General features: G+C 38.0%; 1 protein-coding gene across 9 annotated transcripts in view; it reads left to right on the forward strand.

Moving 5' to 3' along the window:
• Positions 1–22,809, forward strand: part of RALGPS2 (Ral GEF with PH domain and SH3 binding motif 2) — a 163,526-nt gene extending 140,717 nt beyond the window's left edge. For 7 of the 9 annotated variants that reach the window (XM_068951778.1, XM_068951779.1, XM_068951784.1 and 4 more), the window contains 6 exons: positions 1,632–1,709; positions 3,239–3,344; positions 4,095–4,187; positions 12,275–12,380; positions 13,670–13,761; positions 16,462–22,809. In XM_068951778.1, coding sequence (XP_068807879.1) covers positions 1,632–1,709; positions 3,239–3,344; positions 4,095–4,187; positions 12,275–12,380; positions 13,670–13,761; positions 16,462–16,491 — 505 coding nt within the window. In that variant the 3' untranslated portion in view covers positions 16,492–22,809. The remainder of the gene's footprint in view (positions 1–1,631; positions 1,710–3,238; positions 3,345–4,094; positions 4,188–12,274; positions 12,381–13,669; positions 13,762–16,461) is intronic. The other 2 variants (XM_068951782.1, XM_068951783.1) reach the window with 1 other exon arrangement.
• The last annotated feature ends 1,770 nt before the right edge of the window (positions 22,810–24,579 follow it).

The following is a 24,579-nucleotide window of genomic DNA, read 5'->3' on the forward strand; positions in this document are numbered from 1 at the left end:
TGGTTGTCATCCTGAGTGTCTCTGAATAGATTTACCCGAAATAGCTCGAATCCAGAGTGATAACCTCCTTGTTATGCAAAAACAAGCTTAAAGGTAAGAGAAAAAAAGTATTTTATTTGCATGCAGAATATAAGTACGCACAAATGTACAACTCATATTACAGTTTTCTTTCCTTCATCTTAAATATTGCTTTTTCTGTCTAAACCTTGAATGTATTTTAAAAAAAAAAAATCATAAATTCAAAGATCTCTAGTATACTGAAGCTAGGCTTATTCTGGAAAAGATTAGTAGGTGGTTATTCATTTGTGGCATGTTGGTAATTCTGCCTTCAGCAAAGGGAATAGTTTCAGCTGGTAAGAAAATGAAAATTGTGTTTTTTGTTTAATGCTGTTGATCTTTGTGTCCCTTCTTTAAGACTCTTATTTTCCAAGGGTTTGTTTGCCTGCTGTATGCTATTCTGAGTTCAAAGTAAAACCTGAAACTGTTACTTATTTAGATTTCACATGCTGAGAAATATTGACTGTCCATACCAAAACAGCTTTTCAGCTGGCACAAAGCACCCTTAACAGGGGACGGTTTATTAAATTTGTTGTACATAAGAGATGTTACCCGTAAACGTCTCACATTCTTATGTTTAACCATCTGCTCTCTACAAAATCAGAGCTGGTTTTCAGTCTTTCAAGATAATACAAGAAGTTATAAAAGCAGAGACTAAAAAAAAGGAGGCAACCCTGCAGCAGTATAAACTGGTATATGTATCTGTATTTCTATTGACTTAAATGGAATTCTGCCAACCAAGGATCTGATGTGGAAAAACAGCTCTGAATGAAGCAAAGTATTGTATTCAAAATGTAAGCCCAGAACCCAAGTCCTGGATATGGATAAAAGTATAGATCAGATTAAGGGCTCTGAACTGTGAAGTTTGTATGTTAAGTTTAAAGCCCTTATGAATTGGAGAATTGAAGTGTTGCTGAGGTTACTTCAGCGTTAATTAACACAGCAGTATTTTAAGCAGCAAGTGTCAGCCAAAACCGAGGTATTGATCTACTGACTTTCTTTGAACAGTATGGGCTTACTCAAGTGAATGGCCATATTTTTTCTGTAATGTATATAATTTAACTAGATACTGTCTCACAGTAGACAGTCCTGTTTTTCATTGTGAGTTGTTGGCTTCAGTGGTTGATTTGAAGAGGTAATGCCACCGTGTAAAAACTGTTTAGCAAATTTTTTCTGTCTTTCACCCCAGCAGTGTGTGCCTGCTTATTGAATTTGAAACCTCTGGCTTTTGTAGTAACATCTTTAGTCAGATTTTAAAAATAACAAAGCTTTTTTTTATATTGACCCTTTATATTTTGATTTAATCTGAGAACAAAGTCAGGATTTTCTTAAAATTTATTAATCTTCAATACCGATGAAACACCTCAGCATTATGAGTACTGACAAAGAGAATATCTCCTCAAATAAAAAAGATATCTACCTCTTCATTTTTCTAAATAAAGTTATCCTCTATTTCTTATGTAGAAGAAGTGGCTTTGTGACACACAAAAAATTGTTACGCTGTTCTAGCGATCATGCTGTTTGTGTGAATAAAAGTATATGTAATACGTACAATTTATAATGGAATCCAACAGGAACAGGTTGTACCATTCTCTCGGTCCGGGGACAAGAGTGGCACGAAATGGCTATCGAGGCCACATGAAGGCCAGCAGGTACAAACGCCCCTGCACACAGAGGTCACAAACTTTCCCTCCGGTGTTGGTGATCGGTTTAATAATTAAGTGGGTGTTTTCTGGTGTTATCTTTCTAACTTGTGTGACAAAATAAAGGTGGAGGCCTTTCTCTTAAAACTTAGGGCTGTCCTCTTCTAAGACTTAATCACTGTATGGGCTTTTGTTCATTCTGGTCTGCACATCCCAACTTCTGAACCATTGCATCTTGATGTCAAGATGTTTTACCATAAGTAGCTTTTCAACTGTGTGTCACTGCGGTAGTGTCGGTGGTTCTCGTGTGGACAGCAAAGCTGCTGCGCTTGTGCTAATGGGTGGCGTTCAAGATGTTTTCTTTGCTAACAGTTTTTAATTGAATTTGTGCTTTTCCAAACCCTTCCCTGAAGTAACAGATATGGTTAAAATGAGTCATGCGTTAAAATTGGCCCCAACTCATTGAATATAGCATTCTTTGAGAGGCGTCATAGTCATATTATTCATTATGCTGAGTAACTGAACCACAGATTCTGTGTGCAGCAGTGTGGCACTGTAGCTGTGGAAGAGATAGGTAATTATGACTTTTTTCATAATAAGAAGCAAGCATTCTCTCAGTGACTTAAGCTCATGTTCACGTCAATGTCAAACTATCTGCACATCCTCAGCAGTTGGTGCAATGAAAATACTTGCTAAATTTCTATTTATTTTGAATACACTTGAGTCTTAGGATGGAGAAGAGGTAAATTCTGGTTTACTTCAAAAGATGGTTTCAGGTGCTGTTTAACTTTTCTAGAAAACTGCTGGGTTCAGCAATTTAGTTGCGTACTCTGACTGGCGTTTACTGAAATGATTGCTATTTTAAATTTTTTTTTTCCTAAATGAAAATATTTAAGCTGGTCAGCTTCATAATTTTAATAAAACGAGGTTTTCGTTTCATTTCTGTACCTGGCTTATGTTTTGGGCCTTTCCTCTTTGACCCTACACAGGGTGGAGGATTAGTAGAGCACCAGATGCATTAAAACACCTTAAAGATGTGGTTCAGGTTTCTTTTCTTTATCACTGCTCCTGCCACTATTCTTGCTTTCAGATATTTCAAAAATTGTGCATGCTTGATTGAGCTTTTGCTTCATTTTTGATGTGTTAATGATTCCAATGTTTCTAACAAAAAGCACTGTCTTTCCTGCAAGGGCTCAAGGAGAGGTTTTAACAGATGCAAAACAATATGAATATACTATGAATGCTTGCCAGTTGGAATTAATTGTTCTTGAATTTTACTTGTTTTGAGTGTTAATTTTTTTAATTATAGACTACCTGCCTGGCTAATTAATTTTATGATCACTTTTGCTTGTGATTGTAAATTCCACAATAGCAATCTCGCATAGCAGTCAAAGTCTTTTTCCGCAATGAAATCCAATAAATAAAAAGCTGGCACTTCTAAATTAAAATACAGATGTTTGCATTAGCTTGAAGTAATAACTGGAGAACTACTTTAGGAAAAATATTTTTTCACACTATTTTTCACATGCTCCTTTCAGCTCTCTAGAATCTGAAGATTTGGCTGTTCATCTGTATCCAGGAGCTGTTACTATTCAAGGTGTCCTCAGGAGGAAGACTTTGTTGAAAGAAGGCAAAAAACCTACTGTAAGATTTTTTTGAATTCGTTTTCTCACCACCTTCTTTTGCCCAGTTACAAAGACGATAAAATGGCCACCGTACTACTAAGCTTGAGTGTCTTGATCTGCTTTGCTTTGCTGATTATGGCTTAAGGGCACTTAGATTCTAGAAATTCTAGATTCTAGAAATTCTTCTATTTGATGGATTTATTCAGATGATCAGGCTGTGCTCATAATGTAGGGAGAAAAAGTGAAATGTGGTGCTACGTAAGATTACATGTAATTACTGATAACTTTAAAACAAAGAAGGAGCACATTTTATCTTCCTGGATGGTAGGTGGATCCTGACGATTTATTAATTAGGTGGTAACCCTAAATAGTTGCATTGCAAATGTTTTGATATGAATTGTAAATCAGAATACATATTTTAAGTCTTGACAGTGGGGTACACTTTATGGCAGTATATACAATGAAAAAGAAAAGGGATAGATGTATTCTAGCTCAATGAAGTGTTCCATAAAGGACACAAAGTAAAAGAGACAAAAATTTTTTCCTAAATTACTGAGGAAAGGCACATGCTCTCTTTGCTTTCTACATTTTTAATGTATTTATGGGCCTATATAAGCCTTAATGAGAAACAGCAGAAATGAAAAAATTAATGATGGCTTGGCTAGACAGTTAGTGCTGTCATTTTATTGCAGAATGTTGTCAATTATTTTACAGCTCGATAATATGAAACATTTCACTTATTTGTCTCTTTACTGTTTTCTCTCTCTAGGTAGCATCTTGGACAAAATACTGGGCAGCGCTGTGTGGCACTCAACTCTTCTACTATGCTGCAAAGTCTCTGAAGGCTACTGAGAGAAAACATGTATGTAAATAAGCGTCTTCCAGTAACATCTGCCAAAATTAAAATGTCCTTTCCTAATGTAAACACTGAGAGAGTAGTTTAGGACTGGCTTGATTTTAGTCAGCACTATCCTGTCTTCCAGTCCATCTGTCACTTCGTATGGCTGTGGCTTAATGGAAATATCATATCCTCTTACATGCTACTCCAGGAACATGTGCTTTGCATATGCCATAGGTCTCTCTGAAATTGTTGGTCTGGAAAAAAGGGAGCTGTATCTTTGGGTCTGCCTGCTTTTCTAAGGGTGGAAGTTGCATCTTTTGATGATCTCCAAGCGTTGCAATAGTTTAGCGTTCCTACTTGAAATCCAAACAAGCATTGATGTGAAAAGACTGAGAAGTCGCTACGTAGGAAATTGAACATGTGCTGTTTTTGTGTATGTGGTAAAATTAGACTACTCTGCTTTTTCTGTGTAATTCTGTAGTCTGTCAACGACTACTGACTACAGAATGCTTTGTATGTTGCACAGAGCCAGCTCATCACATGATGTTGGCTTTCCTCTCATTCACTGCAACTTTATTTAAAAAAAAAAAGGCTAAAAATACTTTGCTTATGTGGGAAAGTAATAAAAGGAATTTCTGTAGATGTTCTAGAGATGTTTTGCTGTGCATGGTTCACTTCTCTTTTCACTGGTTAGTTGTGAAGGAATAGGATGAGCCACAGATTCTCTCTGCTAGGAAACTGGATAAAATGTGAGATACTTGGGTCTTTTTGCGAGTTCGTTCTCTACCGTAACCATTAATTCTAGGCAATTGCCTTGGCCAGTGTTTCAGTTTAATTTATGACAACTGTCACTGAAGAACATTTGCTTTGCATAAAGTTATGTAATTTTAGAAACTGAGATGTGCTCTGGAATCCTAGAAAGGGGAATATCTTATTTCTTTTTGGCACAAAATGCTATTTCCCGATTCTAACGTTCTTGTATTCAGAGGGCAGAGCTTGGGATTTCTGATTTAGTAGAATTCTTGATAGTTGAATTTTCTGTTCTGTGTGTAAAGCTTGGGTATAGCGTTGCCTTAATTTACAGAACAAATTGAATATTTTTCATTTTCATTGAAAGCAGTTAATTAGGAAACAATATGCTACCATTCAAAGTTGTTTAATAATACCTAGTTATTGTAGAAAGGCTTGCATAATTTCTTTACCATCATCCATCTGCCTAACCCCTGCTGGCTTTGGTTACTTAGGTGAAAGCTAAACTGATCCTGCTTAATTTGTTCTGTCAGTTAAGAATGACTATCCTGGTCCAGACCAAAGGCCTACTAGCCAAGCATCCTGTCTCTAGGGTGTCTAGAAAAGTGTATGTGTTTATATTCATTTGCCTCTAGTCTCAGTGAAAAACTTGGGATGTGCTCTGCCTCATTAGACGTAAAGGTAGTTGAAAAGAGCAGACTTGTAAGCTATTATAAGCAGAAAAGCGAACTATGGAAATTTGAACTGTTAAAGTAAATTAAAAGAAACAACCAGAAGAAAACTAGCACTGACATTATGTCACCAACAGTTGATTGCTTGTTTTCTCTGGAAACATTGAGTAATGGAAAAGAAATTTCTCCTAATGCCGGACGTTGTGCTTCTGTTGCTAATGTGATGCCTTTAGGCTTTATGCAAAAACTATCCTTTTTTTCTTTTAAGAACAGAATATGCATTCTGTAAATCTCTCTTGCTCATTGTTTCTTCTGTCAAAGTATTGAATGGTGGAGGATTTTGCCATACTTGAGCCTATTCAATCAGAAGTTTTTTCAGTCCTGCAAAGTCCTGCTCCAGGGAGGAATAATCCCATGCACGAGGACAGGCTGGAGGCCAACCGTCTGGGAAGCAGCGTTGGCAAGAAGGACCTGGGGGTCCTGGTAGATAACAAGTTGACCATTAGCCAGTCACGTGTCCTCATGGCAAAAGCAGCCAACGGTATCCTGGGCGGCATTAGGCAGAGTATTGCCAGCAGGTTGAGGGAGGTGATCCTTCCACTCTACTCAGCCCTGGTGAGGCCACGTCTGGAGTGCTGGGTCCAGTGCTGGTCTCCCAGGCCGGGCTATAGGAAAGATGTGGATTTACTGGAGCAAGTTCAGTGAAGGGCCACAAAGATGATTAAAGGATTGGAGCATCTTCCATATAAGTTGAGGCCAAGAGAGCAGGGACTATTTAGCCTGCAGAAGAGAAGTCTCAGGGGTGGGGATGAAGGGTTGGGGGATGTTGTCAGTGTTTATAAATATCTGATGGGAGGGAGTAAAGATGATGGAGCCAGATTCTACTCAGTGGTGCCCAGTGACAGGATGAGAGGTGATGGACACAAACTGAGACCCAGGAAGTTCCATCTGAACCTAAGAAAACACTTTACTCTAAGGGTGGTTAAACATTGGAACGTGTTGCCCAGAGAGGCTCCTGGAGTCTTAGAGATATTCAAAGCCTGACTGGATGTGTTTCTGGGCGACCTGCTCTAAGTGACCCGGCTTGAGCCAAGGGGGTTGGACCAGATGGGTCTCCAGATGTCCATTTCAACCACAATGATTCTGTGATTGTGTGAAAATATTCTTAAAAATCTAAAATACGAAGAACTTCAAAAAAAAAAAAAATTGCATGGCTGGTAATTTTACTGTTGGGGAATTAAGTATATCACACTTCTTATTTTATATGATCTGTTTGCTTATACATTTCCTTCAGAATAACAGTTTTAATCATTTAAATGTTTTTTTTCTTTCTTTAGGAAAAGTAAATGTAGTAAAAATAACAAATGTAAAAATTCGGGTCTGGTATCTGATCGTCTTGAGTCTCTGTTAGTACAGAAGCCTTTACTTTGATCTTGACAACGGAATCATATCCATTTAGATTGCTCTTTCGGAAATCATTTTCTGAATTTGAAAAATCATTTTCGTTAAATTGACTCTTATCCTCCAAATCACTATGATTTGTTGCGCTATCTAGAACCTAACTGCTGGTGAATTGAGACAAGTGCTTAGCAAGCTAAACATCTCTAAGAACGTTTCGCATCCTTCTATTTATTTGTTCAAGGATATGCCAGCAGACTAATAACCAAGTTTACAGATAGAGGCTAGGAGACCTTAAAATCTATAGTATGGGCAGGCTTCTGATGGTGATGAATGCTGAGCTGAGTCTGAGCAGTGAAGTTCCCAGGAAAAGGGACGGTCGGTGGAGCAGCGGTAGTAAAGAGCAATGCCTGCTAGAGCAGATTTGTTTTAACACTTGTTTCTAGAGAATTGGACTGAACTATCCAGCACAGCCTTGGATTCGTCTATGTGCAGCTGATGTCTTGCTTTTAGCTCTTTAAGGCAGTGAACTTTTTTTTCCACTTCTATATACGAAGAATGGTGTGACATCCTGGCCTGTGATTTGGTTTCCTAGATGATGATTAAAATAATGCAATTCCTATTAGCTACGGTTTGGATAGTCTGTTAATTAAGTAAATAGTTCACAGTGAATAGCCATCTGCTCCAAAGGTTGTTATCACCCAGAGTATAATCTTTATGCTGGAATTAAGGTGGAAGATACCCTGGTAACCCCTGTGAGAGACCGAGAATGGGGGAACAGGAGGAGAGGCTTCGGTTTATTACACAGCCTAATGATAGGTGCTCAATAACTTTGTTCAGTTAGTCTGCCCATGTAGTCCTTTTTGTGCTTTCATTGGTGATTTTGATTTCCATCCATGTCACTACAGGGCTATTGTACCAAAGCCTCAGCTTTTGTTCTGGAGTTCATGATGACGATTTGTCATGCTTCAGTTTATACTTGGTTGCAATCTTCAGAATGGAAGATTAATCAAGGGAGAATAAACCGTAGGTGGGCAACGGTTATGTGGGGTTCCCTTTATCTAAAATATTCCCGACATCGTCTACAGCCATGTAGAAAAAAATCTCTCTGCAACTTCTTTTCTCAAGGCCTCGGTGACATGGAAAGGAACGCTGGAAACAACAAAGTCGGTCTGTGCTATATAAAGTTTCCTGGCTAGAGCTCTCGTGGTAAATAACTGTCTTGATTATAGGCATGCATTTGGCTGTTCTCTGCTGCTATTGCTTCAGGCAGCTGAGACTGAGGACTTGGAATGTGCAGGCACTGGAAGGTCTTCCAAGCTATAATAGCCAACCTCTTTGGAAAATTACTTCATAAAAATCCCTGTGTAATCCAACAAAAAGGGCAAGAAATCCCCTCCCTTTTAGACACAGGCAAGCCAGTTCTTCTCATGCCTGTGGTGAAAGACAGAGCGCTTAAACGCATTCTAGACATGATACTCTTCCAAAGGAAGAGGATGCTGCACATACCTGGATGTGACAAGTTTTGTTAGCTTTGGATAAGCTTCAGTGTGGGTAGGTTGGTTGATTCTTGTGTTGTACCCACTAGGGAGGACTGCTGTATGGATTGAGCTTTGTATGTTAAGTAGCATACAGGTTTCAGTTATTAAAGCAGTAATGAAAAATTGTCTGTAATGAGTATGTGAACTTTTCAATCTCAGAGATGAGGTACAGGAGAATCTCAGATGAACGTGTGTAGAACGCTTAAGGTTTTATCTCTTATGTTAGATGCCTGCTGTGGGTGCCATTTTATGATTTTAAAAAAAAAAAGCACTTCTGCACCTTTAGAAAAGGTCAATAGTGAAAATAGCCATGTTAGAAGTAGTCTTAGAGAAAAGCATTTTCCTTGAAAAATGAGAATGCACCAGTAAAGCTGTTCATAAGAACTGGGATAGAAAAATTTCTGTGACAATGTAGCATACTTAAAAGATTTTTCCGTGTTCGTAGGTATTTGGGAAAGCAACAGAGACTTTGAGCCTTCGCTCTCAAGAGAACCTTTGTTCATTCCAAGCCTTTCCTCTACATATTGTATACAGAATTGTAGCCATTTACTGGAGCCCTAAAGAACTTGGTAGTTGTTGCTCAGGCACTTTCACTGGAATGCACTGATTAAGAATGCTGTCGTTCTAGGAGGTAGGTTCAGCCACTGAGAGAACGACTTGAATATTAGAAAGTTGTAAAATCCTGACAGGAGATGAGGAGGAGGAGGAGAACTCTAAGTGCCAAGAGGTTGGAGTGAAAAGTCTATTCACAAATTAATTCAGAGTTCTTGATTCAAAGATCTATGTATAAATGCTTTTGAGCTCAGAACAAAAAAAAAAAAAAAGCTAGTTATGTGATGCACCAGAGCTGTGTAGCTTTCTATATGTATAATAAGACAGTGTCATTCCAGGGGCCTGTATGAAAAGGCAAAGAGGAACCAGAAACATTAAATTACAATGAAGCTTTCATTCCCTTCAAGTGAACAAAGCAGACTTGCTGTTAGCAAGGCTCTATGCATCAGTGGAGAATGAACTGCCTTGGGGGACTATGTAAACACAGAATACAAATTCAGCAGTGCAAATGGATGGAAAACGGACAAGCATTTCAAGCAATGATAGGTTGATGCTGGCAGGAAGCTCTTCCCCAGTGTGAACCCTTTTACTTCCTGGGAAAGCACCATGATTAACTAATTGTTCTGAAAGTTTTTAAAAGTCTTGCAGTGGTGATTTTTTTTTTTTTTTAAAGGCAAGCATCATGTATTTGCTCTTAGCCACCTTGGTTATATGTCATTTATTTTCATTTTCATGAAACTTTCTAAAAATATGAGTGCAATTCAGGAGCTACAGTGCTAATCTGTAACCCATGAAAACCTCTTTGGGACTGAAATTTCCACATCTATTTAAAAAAAGAAAAAAAGAAAAAAGAAAAAAAGCCTTACAATAGCATTACTAGTTATTTGAAGTTTGTATTTTGCTGATCAATTTTCAATGTAAGTCATCTTATTTTTGAAGGCGATGTCTTCAGTAGTTCCACAGCAAGTCCATGATGTATACTTTTCACTCTCAAAAAAGATGACAAAAACTCCTGAGCAATCTCCTTATTTTATTCCTTTTCCAGTCTGTATCCCTTCTTTCAGATAGAACTTCCTTAACATACTTCATTGCTCTCTGCAAGGCATTGATAAATTATTCTTCAAAGAAATTTGAATTTCTGTTTGGAAAGAATTAATATTCATGTTATTCAGCCCTCACTTTCTTCATGTAATGTTATCTGATGCAGCTTTAACTTATTTCTTTTAAAGTGTCATTTTTCTTCTGAGGTGTTACCAAATTTGTCTATCTTCTAAAGGCAGTTGAATGACTTAAGACTTTTTAGTAGATGTGGTTCTGCAGGTTTTACGAGGAATGGTCTTTCCCCACAATTTTGTCCGTGGTGATACCAAAAACGGCCGTGCATTTTGAAGTTTGGCAGACAGGTCTTTCCTAAGAACAGACAGTCGTCACTTTTACACTTAAGTTATCCATACAAACATCCCCTCAGTATTTCCATTGACGTTATGAAAATTTGAGCTAAACGTGGCTGGTAGGAACTCGGAATGGAATGTTTCCTGCAAGCGTAGCTGTAGCAACAGAGAGATGACAGCATGCAAGTGATGCGTTCAGAAGCTTATAAGGTTTGGAGAGACTGGACTGTTAAATCATTTTGAACTTGGTTAAGATACTTTGTTTTTCAAATATTGGCCTAACATTTGTTCATTTAAAGTTTGTTCATATGTTAGACTGAGCTTTAAAACATAGCCTCCTGCGTAACTCCCAGACAGTTAAACGTTCTTAGACGTTTAAAGTCTCCAGTTAATGTATGGTATAGATTGGAAAGACTGACATTAAACTGGCAATATAGTGTTCTGTTGATGAAACAATTTTATTGCCTTGCAGAGAAAATTTGTTTTAAACTCTTATTTTGTTCCTGATATCCTCAAACTAATTGGCGATAATGGTTCCTCTGGCTGGTGTTCCCTTTTTATCAGACTTGTAACAGTAAAGCGCTGTTATTTCTAAAATGATAAAAAGATGTTTTAGCTTTATGATTTCTAAAAGATTAATAAGAAGTAATTAAAGATAAGTCACTGAAGAGTAGAATTTCACAAGACAGGAGGAAAATGCATTTGATAAGGAACAGGATGTAGCAGAGTTGGTCCTTCTGGGCTCAAAAGTGAGGTAAAGCGCTACAGAAGGTAGGAACGCTCAGATTGAATGAAAAGCCTGCGAAGGAGACATGAATGTGGCAAGCAGAGATCTGGCAGCTAAAGACCTGAGAGAGACCGAGTTAGATGTTGGAGAGATGACAGAACTATCTGAGCAAGTAGTGAGAGGTGCATTGTGATGGTCTGCTAATAGGCCTAAGAGTCTAGGGAGAAGAAAACTTGTGAGTTGGAAATGAGTTGGATTTAATGGACGAGCAGCCTGGAACTCAGATGAGAAGCCTGAGAAGTAGAAAATAATATTGACCGGGTAAATGAAAAGCTGTGGGAACCGAGGAGCTGTCAAGAGAGAAACTAGTGTAGGGGAGACAGCTACTGTGCTTGGAAGAAGTGGTGTGAATAATATGTCAAAATACCAGTAACACACTGAACAGGAAAAACCCTTCATTTTTAATGTGCTGTCAATAAGTGAGCACATTATATTCTGTGTACATGTTTATCAAATATTCCCCCTCATTTGATGCATTTCATTTATCAAGTCGTAATATTTAATTACACAGTTGTTATCTTGTCCACAGGACTCGGTCTGTGTGTAACTACAGACTATTATGATCAATATTGCATGTTAACTTTGAGCAGTCACCGCACAGACAGGCTTACTGCTTGTTTGTTAACAAATAGAGTTTAGCTTTGCAGCCTGAGTGTTCTGTTAATGCTTTTTTTTTTTTTTTACTATGATGCCCGCACGTGTGCAGTAATGTGGTGAGGAATGCTGTTATGTTCATATAATGCAGTTCAGATGTTTGTCAACAAACATCTTTAATTTTTCTTGAATTTCATTCATTGGGGCAAATTTTCTGTTTTCGCTAATTCCATGTAGAACTCATAGCCTGCCTTAATTTTATGAAGTGCTATGCTTTCACTGAATTTAATAACGTTATTCTATGTCTGTAACAGTGATATTGAGAGGAAAAAAAACCTTTTGGAATATTTGTTATGCGCAGTGCTGTCAGTTGGGTTGAAGCTTTTTATTTTACAGTAGTTCATGTCTCTGCTTGTATTTTCAGTTCAAATCCACACCAAGTAAGAATGTGTCAGTGGTAGGCTGGATGGTGATGATGGCAGATGACCCTGAACATCCAGATCTCTTTTTGTTGACCGATTCTGAGAAGGGTAAGTAATGTCAACATCAAGACTGCAGCGGTTCCCAGAACAAGCACTTACCTTGCGGAGGTGTTCAAAAGCAACTAATAATGAAATCTGGAAGGGATATTAGCTTTGGTTCTTCAACTGCTCTCCAACCTGTCATGTTTACCTCCAGTATGTTATGGGAACAGTTATAGAGACTCTGTAGTTTTAAGAACTCTGCAGACTGACTAACAGTTCTACTCACATTTTTTTTTATTCTAAGTAAGTATTTGTCTGGATTCTTTTAAACTATATTTAGACCATTCAGTGACATTTTGACGTACATGAAGTGATTAAAAAAAAATTCAATAGTGTGAAGACTAGGTGCTCAAACAGTCCCAATTCTCTGCAAAAAAAAAAACCAAAATGCAAAGCAAAACGTCTATTCCAATGCAGCACTCTTACCAAGAAAAACATTAAAACTTGACTATTTTGCGGAGGGAGAAGCCAAAGAAAAAAAAAATGATGAAAAAGAACTGAAAAGGAAAAAATGATTCCCTTTATTCCAACATAGAGCTCTGGTTTCAGTTTAAAACTATGAGTGAAGAAACTGTTGTTTTTCCGTAGCACTTCAAAACAAGCAAAAAGAACATCAAAAGCAGTTCTGCTGAAGTTGCTTAACATTATTCATTACTTTGTTTGCTTTCAGTCCCAGTGTATTTTAATTTCTTTTGTTTTTGATTGTCTATCCTGTGGACACAGATACAGTCATGTAAATGATGAATGCTTGTCAGCCTAACATCAACAACAGCAGTCCGAAACCCTTTTGTAACACTTGGCCTTTCAGGGTCCAGGCATGCAGTCAAGCGTTGCATAACACTAGATACTGAAAATATTGGTCTGAAAAATGTCAATATGATTAGAAATAATTTTAAAATATTTTCAAAGGTGGCTTTCTAGAGTGCATTTCAATCCTATATTGTACTTAATACTATATATAATTAAATGATATACTAAAATTGGAATAAATACATTGAGCAAAAACATCTTAGTTGTATGGTTCTGAGAAATGTTTTCTTCTAGTTGACACTAGTCTTAGTTGAAATCTAGAATGTTTGGAGGAAGACAGTCCTTCATGAGCTGAGACTTCTCCTGCACTAGGTCAAACATTTGTTTAACTTTACCCTTTGACTGGCATACGTGCGACTTCTGTGAACCTTTTGCTATTAAATACTTTGATAGTGTTTCAATTTAGATTTATTTGGATATAGATAGAATTTAAGTTTGTATTGTTGGTATTTCTTTATCAGTTTTTTTCCTACTCTCTCACTTAGGAAATTCATATAAGTTTCAAGCTGGAAACAGAATGAATGCAATGCTCTGGTTTAAACACCTGAGTGCTGCCTGCCAAAGCAACAGACAACAGGTGAGAGCAATGTGTTGAAACAAGTATGGCCTGCTAAGAGCTCAGTGCTGGCACATGCTCGAGATGACTGAACTCTGAGTAATTGCTTTGTATGGGAAACAGAGGACTGACCAGTCTATGCATTGATTTCACATGCTTATTGGTTTGCCTTTTTGTAATCAAGTCCTCAGAGCTTCTGTGACAATGAAGATCTTCAGTCTATCTTGAGGCTAATTTAAAGCAATTGGGCAGTTTGGGAAATGGAAGGAGCACTCTAAAATTTCTCTCCCAATGGCAACAGTTTTATCATTGCCCGTTTTAAAAAGGCTATTTTGCGGTTGTATATAAATGTTGTAAGCTATATCAGACAGCTGTACAGATCATTCAGTATCAGTCCCAGATAGCTATCCATAGTGCCATTCTGTCAGGTCTTGGTCATGCCTGTTCTTATGTATTTCTAAAATGTAGAAACATATTTTAGTCCTGAATAATTTGACAAACTTTGAAAGCAAAGGTAGAATTTTCTGTGGGTCAAAAAGATTCCCACTCCAACCCTTATTAATTCTCCTATTTACTTATAAATTCTTCATGACTCTTTCACATCTGTAAAAATGCCACCTCCTTAAGTCACTGTTTTGTCTTCCTGAAATCTTCCTCCTCCTTTGCACATGTGTGTTGATTTCCCCAAGCAAAAGAACCACTGAATTTCAGTTGCCTTGCTTCTATGTGGCTGTGCTTAAAATGGAAGGGGAAAAAAAAGGATCTTCCCAGATCACTCTGCACGTTCTTGCTCGTTTCTGCTTCCGAGAGAAGTCTAAGGAGTCAGGAGGGTTGTAGAAGCTCCCTTGAAAAAGTACCTGAGACACTGGAAAGGAGAGGAAATTGTGTTCCTGGCTGGAAAAGATGGGAATAGTAGCAAATAGCGGCAATAGAGTTTGCCAGGAGGTGCTGACTGCCAGGCAGGCCCTCAAACTGCCCTCTGAGGAAAGCTTTTATTCAATAAGGCTTAACAACACTCTGTAATGCAAACTTGCTTAAAGCATACAGCTCCTAACTTGTTCTAAAGCAGCAAGCCTAAGGATCTGGGGCGGGGGGGGGCACCTGTGGGAAAAGAAGCCAACAAGGTGAAGTCTTTTGTGTGTTTATTTTGACAGAAAAGAAGGGAGTCATGAATAAAATGACTGCTGCTAGAAGGCCCAAAGCCCTGCCACCATAGTTTGTTGCACGCTTACTGTTTTATGGAAAAATTGAATGTAGTTATACCATATGGTTTCTTGCAGCATAGTTGTACGTTATGTACCTCATTAATGCGTAGGGCCTCCCATAGGAGAAGCAGTGCTTCACACAAATGTTATGTAGTATAGGTTGGTTCATATAAGCTAAAAAGAGTAAAAATGATCTTTTTAATTTTTGTCTTTATCATGATTTGACTCCTAACCAGTACTTTCCCTAGAGAGATACCTTATGGTACTGTTGAAAATGGAACATGTTGTTTTGTTATTGAGAGAACGATTGCATAAGAAAGGATGGATGTTTAAACATGCATTCGATAGAGTATTGGCACCTAACAAGCTGAATAATATTGGAAATCTTTTTAACCAAAAAAAAAAATTCAGTGGTGGCCCGGCTGGCCATTCTTCCTCCTGCAGGTGAATAACAAATGTAGGCAAGAAATACTTCAAGTATGACAAATCTGGCTAGTTATTGGCAGTCATCTGGAATGCAATGGCTCTTTAATAACCTGGGTAAAGGAGAGTTGTTGCTGTTGTGCAAATTCTCCGTAGACAAAAGGAATGTAAACTGTTGTAATGCAAAATAGCTTTAATATTCATAAAAGGGAGTGATGTTTGCGACAGACATTCAGATTTTCTATGGAAAAAGCCTAGGGAAGTGTTTACATGCCTTGTTTTTGTAAATTAATCTCAAAAATACTGGAGGACCTGCATCAATCATTTGTAGGGGAAAGACTTTTCAGATCTGTAAGTTCAGTCTAGCACAGGGTAAAGATTTATTGATACCAAAAGGCAGCACATCTCTAGAGATTCGTATTGTAAAAATGATATAGATGCATCAAAAACTCTCGCACTCATTTAAATCAACTTAGGTTATAAAATGGGAAGCTTGTTCCAAAATTTGTCCCTCCTCTGTTGGGGTGGAGGTGGAGGAGAGAAATGTTCAGAAAATGACATCCTCGGTTGGGAGGAAAGTGCTAACTTGCTTTTGACCTACGTTTATTCAGCAATTTTGACAGCCCTGTCCTCAGTGCTTCCATTTTTCTAACGATTAAAAAAGAAGGAATTGCTCTTCCCTTCGTTATTTGGGGAACTCTTTCACAAAATTAGGTGTTGTATTTTGTTTGAGCTTCTCAGGCACCCTGACCTGTGTGCTAAGAAACCTGTAACTGGGACTGCGTAGCTGGGAGTCAAGGGAGAAGGTTCTGCCTGTACAGCTCGGCCCTAGGATCGATCATGTTAATGTCACTTCATCTACAGCTGAAGCCATAAATTTCATCAAAATTAACAAGACGAGATCTAAGGCCATATGATAAAATCACAAACCATGCTCTAGGTTAATGTTTTGGCTATACATTTTTCCCTTTTTTCTGAGACAGAATGAATGCTGCAATGTGCATGTAAGCAGGTGAATAGTCTGTGAAGCAGTGGAATGTGAAAAGCTACGATACAAAATAACGTCATCTGTTACTTATATTTTTACTTTCAGGTTCCTGCCAACTTGATGACTTTTGAATAATAGGCTAATTCAAAACAAAAATAAAAGAGAACTATTTGAACCATCTCACAATTGAGAATGAGGTCCTGATGAAAAATGTGCCAGCTGTATTCTGTGCCAGAACGGAGCCTTTCAACTCGATCTCTGAACTCTGGAGCCCTGAACAAACCACTAATGGTTGGGGAGTAAGTCCTCTAAGGAAAAAATGGAGTTGCAACATGAATTGCCGTGGACCATGCTTCATAATATTCTCTGAACTGACCTGTGGAAACCACTGCCTTAAAGAGTGAAAGGACAACCAACGTGAAACACCAAATAGTGCGTGTGAAACTTCTGGCGGTGCTGTGCTTGAGTTAAATAGATTGTAGCTAGTTTGAGTTTCTTTTAACTTTATACTAATTTTGAAAAATAACTCACCTTTTTAGGTATTCTTCAGAAAACAAGAAAATTGATGTTGAAGGGTTGTATCAAAAGCTGGGTTTGAACCAGGTAAAAGAGGTACTACGCATTCTAGAGATGTTGTTCAGACTATACCAGGAGTTCTCAATGGGAGCTTTCCCCAGGCACTCGTAACCTGGAGCAGCATCATTTCTGTCAGACCTAAGAGTATGAGAATTGTAACAAATGCAGCTTTAAAATAGTAAGCTTGCAAACCTTAGTACTGTATGGGAGCCGTAGTCCCGGCAAGTGGCACGAAGGCTGAGCACTTAGACACCAAAAACTTTTTTGGTACGTTGTTACCTAATTCCTGGTTAAAACGTAGTTCACGTGTTTTGGGTGACCGGTGTGTGTGAAAGAGACGTCTGAAAGCATTGTTGGGTCAGAACTGAGCGTTTTCATCCCTTTTTATTTCTACGCCTTTCACGCTTCTACACATGAAGCTTCCCTGACAAAAAGCAACACCTTGCTGTAGTTCACTGAGGCGTTTTACTTCTCTGTACTCTACTCTAGATGGGTATCTATTAATTACCAGCTAGGGAACACTTGTCAGTGTAAGATGTGTCATAATATCACTTAAAAGGCCTACATTTTAAAATGATAGAGGCACAATTTCAAGCTTTCATGTTCTCATTTTGCAATTACTGGTTTTATTATCTGTCTTAGTCAAAATAGATGACATTGTGCATTATTGATAACACGGCCTAGAGCAGACCTTTTATGTACAGAAGCTGTTTGGATCTTCAGGAAAGTACATAATTTAATTGAGCATGGAATAACTTAAAGAAAAGATGTGGGACTATCAGTATTCCATTCTTGACAGAAATGATTCTTGGTCACTGAAATTACTCTCAGAAAAACATTCTGATTGTAAAAAGGGAGCCACACTGTACCATGTGTGTTTTATGCATAAGAATTTAGTTCTTGCTTTATTTGAATTTCCTTGAAGTCGGATAGAATTTCTTAGATGGTTAGTCTTTATTTAATCTTCAGAAATATGATCTTTTTTTAAAGCCAGGAAACATTGTCCAAAATCCAAATCTCGTATCGGAACTTCTAGTTTGTGAAAAAGTAGTAAATGCTCCATTGACATCGTGGTTTAGTGGCCGTAAGTAAGCTTGCAGACTCCACCGTGATGCTCCTTTTTGAAAAGAAACAAACTGTCTACCAGTCTGTGGCAGAGTTCTCTGACTATGTAATAAAGGTTTCTAGTAGTAGTGATTATTTTGAAAAACGTACAATTCATTTGTTGCAGCGGAGTAGAAACCTGTCAGTTCACTTTCTCATTTTTCCAGAGTCAAATTAATCTCTTAATGGAAATGATAAATTTCTGATTTCAAGGGGGGGGAAAAAAGAGGATGATGTAATCTCATATTAAACAAACAACAACAACAACAAAACAACAAGAAGAAAGAACCCCTTGGTGATGTGGAGTAAATAGTAATAGCCTGTTTTATGTTTCCAAGAGTTGTTCTTGTGGATTGGCTCTTGGTAGAGGAAAAAACAGTAGAAGGATATTTCTGTTAGAATTGCACCAGAAGTACCATATGCATTTGTGTCCCTTTCAATTTCTTATTTTTTTGGTGGGCAACGAATAGTCTGTTCTGATCCTGAAGTCGTGTATTTTGGAAAGAGGTTTCTTGTGCTGAAGCTCTCTTGTCTTCAGTTCTCATGTCTCCCAAATTAACCCATGTTGGGTATGTAGTTAATACAACATCTTCATAGCCAGCAGTGTTACTGTAGTAGAATTTGCACAATTTCAGTTTGGGTCTTTCATTTAAACTACTTAACGTGTGCTTCTTCTCAACAGCTAAGTGTTTTTTAACATGTGTGTACTTTTTTAAACATTGTGGATAATAGCCCTGTGAATTTTGAATTTTTTAAATAAGCTAAGATAGGTTCATTGCCGCATAAGTGTATCTGTTCTTCTGTTAGCGAAAGGAAACACGCAGCCGGGAGCCGCAGCCTGACATCTCTCAGCTTTGCTAAAGACAGAGCCAGATCAGAAGGGGATGTTTCTTAGTGGGTTTTTGTATTTTTCCAGCTGTTTTGTGTTAGGTTTTTGTGGTAGGAGGATGGTGGAGAAAACGCTGCGCAAATCGTCTAGCAAATTGTTGTTACGAGCTTTCTTCTTGGGCTTCCTACTCTCCATCTTTATTCTTCTACCCTCAGATACGCCTTTTTTCATGGGGCAGATTGACTCTCTTTCTTAAAATGTTTCATTAGAGTAATTGGAGAGAATAATGACAACACAGAAAACATTATTGGCCTTGGTTACAATGAGTAGTTCAGTGCTTCCCTCTGGTTTATGTCACGTTTAGTCCAGTAGTCCTACAGGACACAGAAATAGTGAAGTGTTACATATTTGGAGATGGATGATCCTTAGGAAGGAGTGATGGTTTGCTCACCTAAGGGAAAACTGCCTCAGTTAAGCTTTGGGAAGAATTAGACAAGTCATATACACCATAAAGAACATAATAATGTTCCTCTTTAATAAATAAAACTAGAGCCAAGAAAACAATGGCAGCAATGAGTACGTGTTGTTCGGGTAAGACTGTTACCCAGACTGTCTCAGTTGACTGTTTCTCTTCGCTTTATGTTGTAGTGTGTTGCTGCAAGTCTTTATCTTGTCAATAACTGCTGAACTAGTTCAGCTAATCTTTTGACACTTTTTTCATAATGTGTTGGTTTTGAAATTAAAGATGCCCCTTACAGTTTCCTGATTACAAGAATAGGAACAAAAATCGTTCAGAATAGGTCTTCATAGCAGTGCTTTAAATGTAAGTGTTAATCACCTGCAGGCTACTAACAACTTTTATTAGTTAAACCATCAGTCTTGGGAAAGATTGAGCAGCAGAGAATGTCTGGTTTAAAAAACTGGTGCAAATGCATTAAAATACATTATGCTATTCTTGCTACTAGTTAAATGCTTACTGCTACCTTTTATCTTTCTAGCTTAATCCTTTTTAATTTTAGCTCGGTTTTTCAAGTTTGGCTTCTATGCCTGTGTTGTTTGAAAGCAAATAAGGAGTTATATCTTTGAAAAAATCTGATAATTTGAGGAAACATAGCTCATCCCAGGCATGTATTTAATTTTGCAGGCGTTTCATACCATATGAACACTGCTCAAGTTACTGTGCTTCATTAAGTAGTTAGATGCAAGTGAGAGCATTTATAAATGCTAAATGAATAAATACTAAACAGTTAATGAAGGAGCTTTAACACCTAGCCTTGAAATGGTGTTACAGTCAGGTTTTTTGTTTACTGTAAAAATCAAATACTACTAAAAGATCTGAACGGGAAAATAACGTAATGGCAGACATTATTTGTCAGCTCTGCAGCTTGCGTGTTAAGCAGCCCCCTATTTGTGCACAGTGTTTTAGCCTCTTGCTTGAAGAATCGATGTCTGTTTTGGGGAATCGGCTGATTAACTTTCCTCCTCACAACTCAGCCGCAGAGTATATGAACTTTGCCAGCAAAGTGTTTATGTTAGCGTGTATATTTGAAAACATATAGGGAGTAAAAGAGAGCAGAAAAGAATACAGCAGGATTTTTATCAGTTACCTTTTCCTTAATGGAAGTAAATTATTCTAATTTTTTCTTGCAGTGTCAGGCTCTTCTATCTGCATTTATATATTTGGAACAATACAGTCCTCCCCTATTAATGGGAGACATAACAATTGTTAAAAGGAAATTGCCCTTCCAGCTGAAGTAATTGTATTTTTTTGTGCCACTAAGGCAGTCTAGGAGGCTAGGTCCCTTTTGATAAAAAGCAAATTCAATTTGTGCTTTTTGTTTAGCTTAAGCAAATCTTTTCCAAATCAAGATAAGATAAATTGTGTGACGTTGTTTTCTCTGGCTCTGTCGGTTGCATTTTTCTCCCCTTTCTTTTTGTCCTTTTTTGTGTGCTAACGCACCAACGTTAGCGATTCTAATCTTTTTCCATGGCTGGTTGTAGTGTGCTGCCTGTTATAAGCATCAAGGCGCCAGGGCTGGTACTAAATCACATCAGTTAATTGCTTGTTCTCCGTACAAGGTCAAGTTTTTAAAGTTTTGTTGTTATTTAGATACTGCCCTCTTTCTTTCCTTTTACTCTAAAAATGGCTTGTACATGAGGTGATTGGCTTGGGAAAGTTGTAATTAAAAGAGCGTGTGCAAGTGGGCACTGAGTTTGAAGAGGTTATCCTTTTTAAAACCAGCGTTCCAATCTCTAATGTGTCGAGAGGTGAGCGCATGGACTTAAAAGAGGACTTTGGTCAGTGTCGTCTTATCAGCCTGAAGACCGATTCTGTTGTGTCAGTGCTGAGAGTATCGCAACAACTGCAGACTTTGATTATGCCCTTGACATAGGGAAAGGGGTGACATTCCTCACAATCATTAAGTTTCTGCAGGAGTTGTTAGTTGTTTTGGACAATATAAAACAGTTGTGGCTTGCGTTGCTTTGGTGTATTTTCTGTATTTGGATGGTCTCTCGTTAGCAAAGTGCAGCACTGCTTAGTAGCTTGGGTTTTTACAGCTTTTATCGAAAATAGCTCAGACTTCTTTAAAATGAATTTATTTTTAATTTGGTATGTCCCTAAAATAGAGGTTTTTTGTCAGGGGAGAAGAAGAATTGAAAAGGGTAGTCCAAGTCATGGTCTAGAGCATATGAATTTAGAGTTTGTATTACTTGAAATGAGCATGCTTTTCTCTCTCCCATTTTATTTGATTTAAACATTGAAGTGCTTAGCTGTGAAAGGATGTATTCCTTACAAGCTTTTTGTTAATTTAAAGTAAGTGACTACAGAGGAAATTGTTTGGGGAAAGAGAAGGCTTGAATAAATCTATTTTGCTGCTGCTTAATATCCCATAAGCTCAGTTTTGTAGGTTTGCATATTGTATTTCCAGTTCCAACACTAAGTAGAGAGTACTGACTTTCACTGAAACAAATGCTAGAGATTGTTTCAGTAGCAAGGCTTTGTAAGCTTTTGAAGGAGAAATGAAAGAGAGCGTGTGGTGTTCTTAAGCTATTAAATGTTTGTTTTGTTTTCCTGGGATGCACCCTTATAAAAAGCAGAGCAGTTTTACTATAGCATTGATAATTGAGGCGTTGGAAAGAGACAGATAACTTTGAAAATTAATCATATCCTTTCTAAGAATCTTCAAGGCAATAGAAGGCATTAGGTCAAAGGAGAAAGACAAATTACTGAGTTTAGCCATGTATGTTACCGAACAGAGCTGGCAAATTTTCTTGAGGTCACTAAGAAAAGGGCTGTAATGAGATGGAATTTTCTGCAGATCGTGGCATGGTTCTGGCCGTTTGCCTGATCTTGCTCTTGAATGCCTAAAGTGCATTCCCTTTGTGTACTTGATTAGCATATTGTTTCTTTTTATTTTGGTAGTCTCTGACCTCCAAATGTGTTTCCTGAAGGTAGTTCTTACTGTTCCAGGACTGTTCACAGAAAAAAGTGAAAAGCAGTATTAACTGATTTATTAAACACTAAGAAAAGGTTTCTAGGGTGCCTGTTTACAGAGCATCTAGCTCCTTGTGTACAGATGGATATCCATTCAAATACTAGACCGAGGTGTGGAGAGCACTGGGAAATCGTATCTTTTGTAATAATCCTATTAGGACCAACCATCACGGGAAGGGGGATCAAGATTGTCATACAGTAAACACAAGCCATTTTTAATATTCCCTGCTGATGTGAGGCGTTATAGTGATAGAGTGATTGCACTATGATCTCTTTGAGTGATGTGCAGTTTGGCTGTCCTTTAGCCTTTTCTTTTCTTCAACTTTTTTAATACTTAATTGTGTGTGTGTGTGTGTGAAAATTGTGTGTTTGCATAAGCTAGTTTAAATGAATTTAAGTACAGGTTTCAAAAATCTTTCCTACTAAAATAAATAATTTAAAATATGCACTGTGTCTGAAGCTTTAATTCCTCATTTAAAAAACAAACAAACAAAAAGCTGCATGGATACTGCAACCAGTTTTTGGAACATGGAATTTGACTCCCTTTCAGAAGGATGCCTGGGATCAGCTGGAATTTGTTTGTAGCTCTTTTCAATGAACCTCTGAAACGTAGCATGGAAATACACCACTGTCAGTTGGTACAAAAGAAATCCATAACCTAGCAGGAAAACACAGTTCATTGAAGAGAGTTGGGCTTATTTGCTTTTACAGATCGTTCTGCTAAATTATTTGAGCACCTGTTTTTCTCCCTGTGATAGAGTACAGTTCGTCAGATATTTCTAATTTTGTGCCTCTACACGTACAGGTATGATAAATTAAGATCACTGCAAGCAGACCTCAGGCAGATCCTTTTTTGACTTAAGGAGCAAGTACGTGGAAGGTAAACTAAAAATGAAGAGCAAATTAATAACATGCAAAGCATTCTACTTCATTAGCTTTGTGCCTTCCTCTACTTTGTGCTTTTTTCCTTCTGTTAAGCCTTACTGAAGAGGATCAGGCAGCCCTCAGGATGAAGTGCTGTGGGTTATTGTTTGTCAGATTGTGAACCTTGGGCCCCTCTTCTCTTTTTTATTAATGGAACCATTCCTTTCAAATATATTTAAAGAGTGTAAAAAGAAATAGAGCATTAATTTATTGGTGGGTTGTTTTTTTCCCCACTCCTTTCTTCTCCAAGCTCTTTTTGTTACTCGTAAGTGGCACGCAGACTTTCAGATGAGTTGCTTTACTAAGACTCGGTAGCTGATTCCCTGCTCTCCAGCAGACAGCAACCTGGGGCTAGAAGCTGAAAGGTGCAGAGTAAGGTGGTTTGTGGTTCAGATGCATTTTCTTGGAAAAGACTTATTTTCTCCCCTGCTTCCACTGCATCACTCTCCACAGCAACTAACAGTGATTCGAAATCTGGCGCTCTCCTCCTTTATATCCATCATTTATCTTTGACTTCTGTCTTTCATATCCTTTCTTGCCTTTAAATACTACTTTTTATTTTAGGGATCATAGCATCTTTTTGCAGTGCCTGATGGAAGTGGCTGCAGTGTGAGTTCTCTGAAGCAATTTTTTTCAAATCGAGGAAGATATCAAGGACTCCCATGGTTCTGTTTTCTTATTTTCTTGTCTGTTGGACTGCTGCTTGCAGGAGAGGGACCCAGTAGACAGAAATGGGTGGGAGAAAGGCATCTAGTCTCTTCCCTGCTCACCACATGGTTTTACTTGTGAGTATACTTCCAGCTGTCTTTGACTGGGTGCGTATCCTCATGAGTCAATCAACTGAGTATTTTCCTTTGAAACTCTTAAGTAGAATGGCCTACTGCCTTTGGTTTTTTAACTCTATCTTTTTTTCTTTCCTTCATTTAAAGGAACCCTGGGGGGAGGGAGAGGGAGCTTGGGTCTATGGGAGAAACAGAGGAACCAAAGCACAGCAAGGTGCTGCCAGATGGAAATAAGCAAGCTGAAAAGAGTAGGTTGCTTTTCCTCGTTTGTAGTAATCTTAGTTTTTGTATGCGACACCATTAGGTAACAAAAACGTAAGCAGATGATACCCTTTCGGTGTGAACTGTATGGCTTGAACAGCATGGAGGCATGTTTTTATAACAGCAGTAAATTGCATACGGAAGACAGAATCCATGCTTCAAACTTGTAAGTAATATTTCTATTAATTTAAGTTGAGCATTATCATTGGAAACATATGCCCTTATGTAGGTAATACTTAACCTTTACACTC

Source organism: Struthio camelus, chromosome 8 (assembly GCF_040807025.1).
Source record: "Struthio camelus isolate bStrCam1 chromosome 8, bStrCam1.hap1, whole genome shotgun sequence".
NCBI classification, from domain to species: domain Eukaryota; kingdom Metazoa; phylum Chordata; class Aves; order Struthioniformes; family Struthionidae; genus Struthio; species Struthio camelus.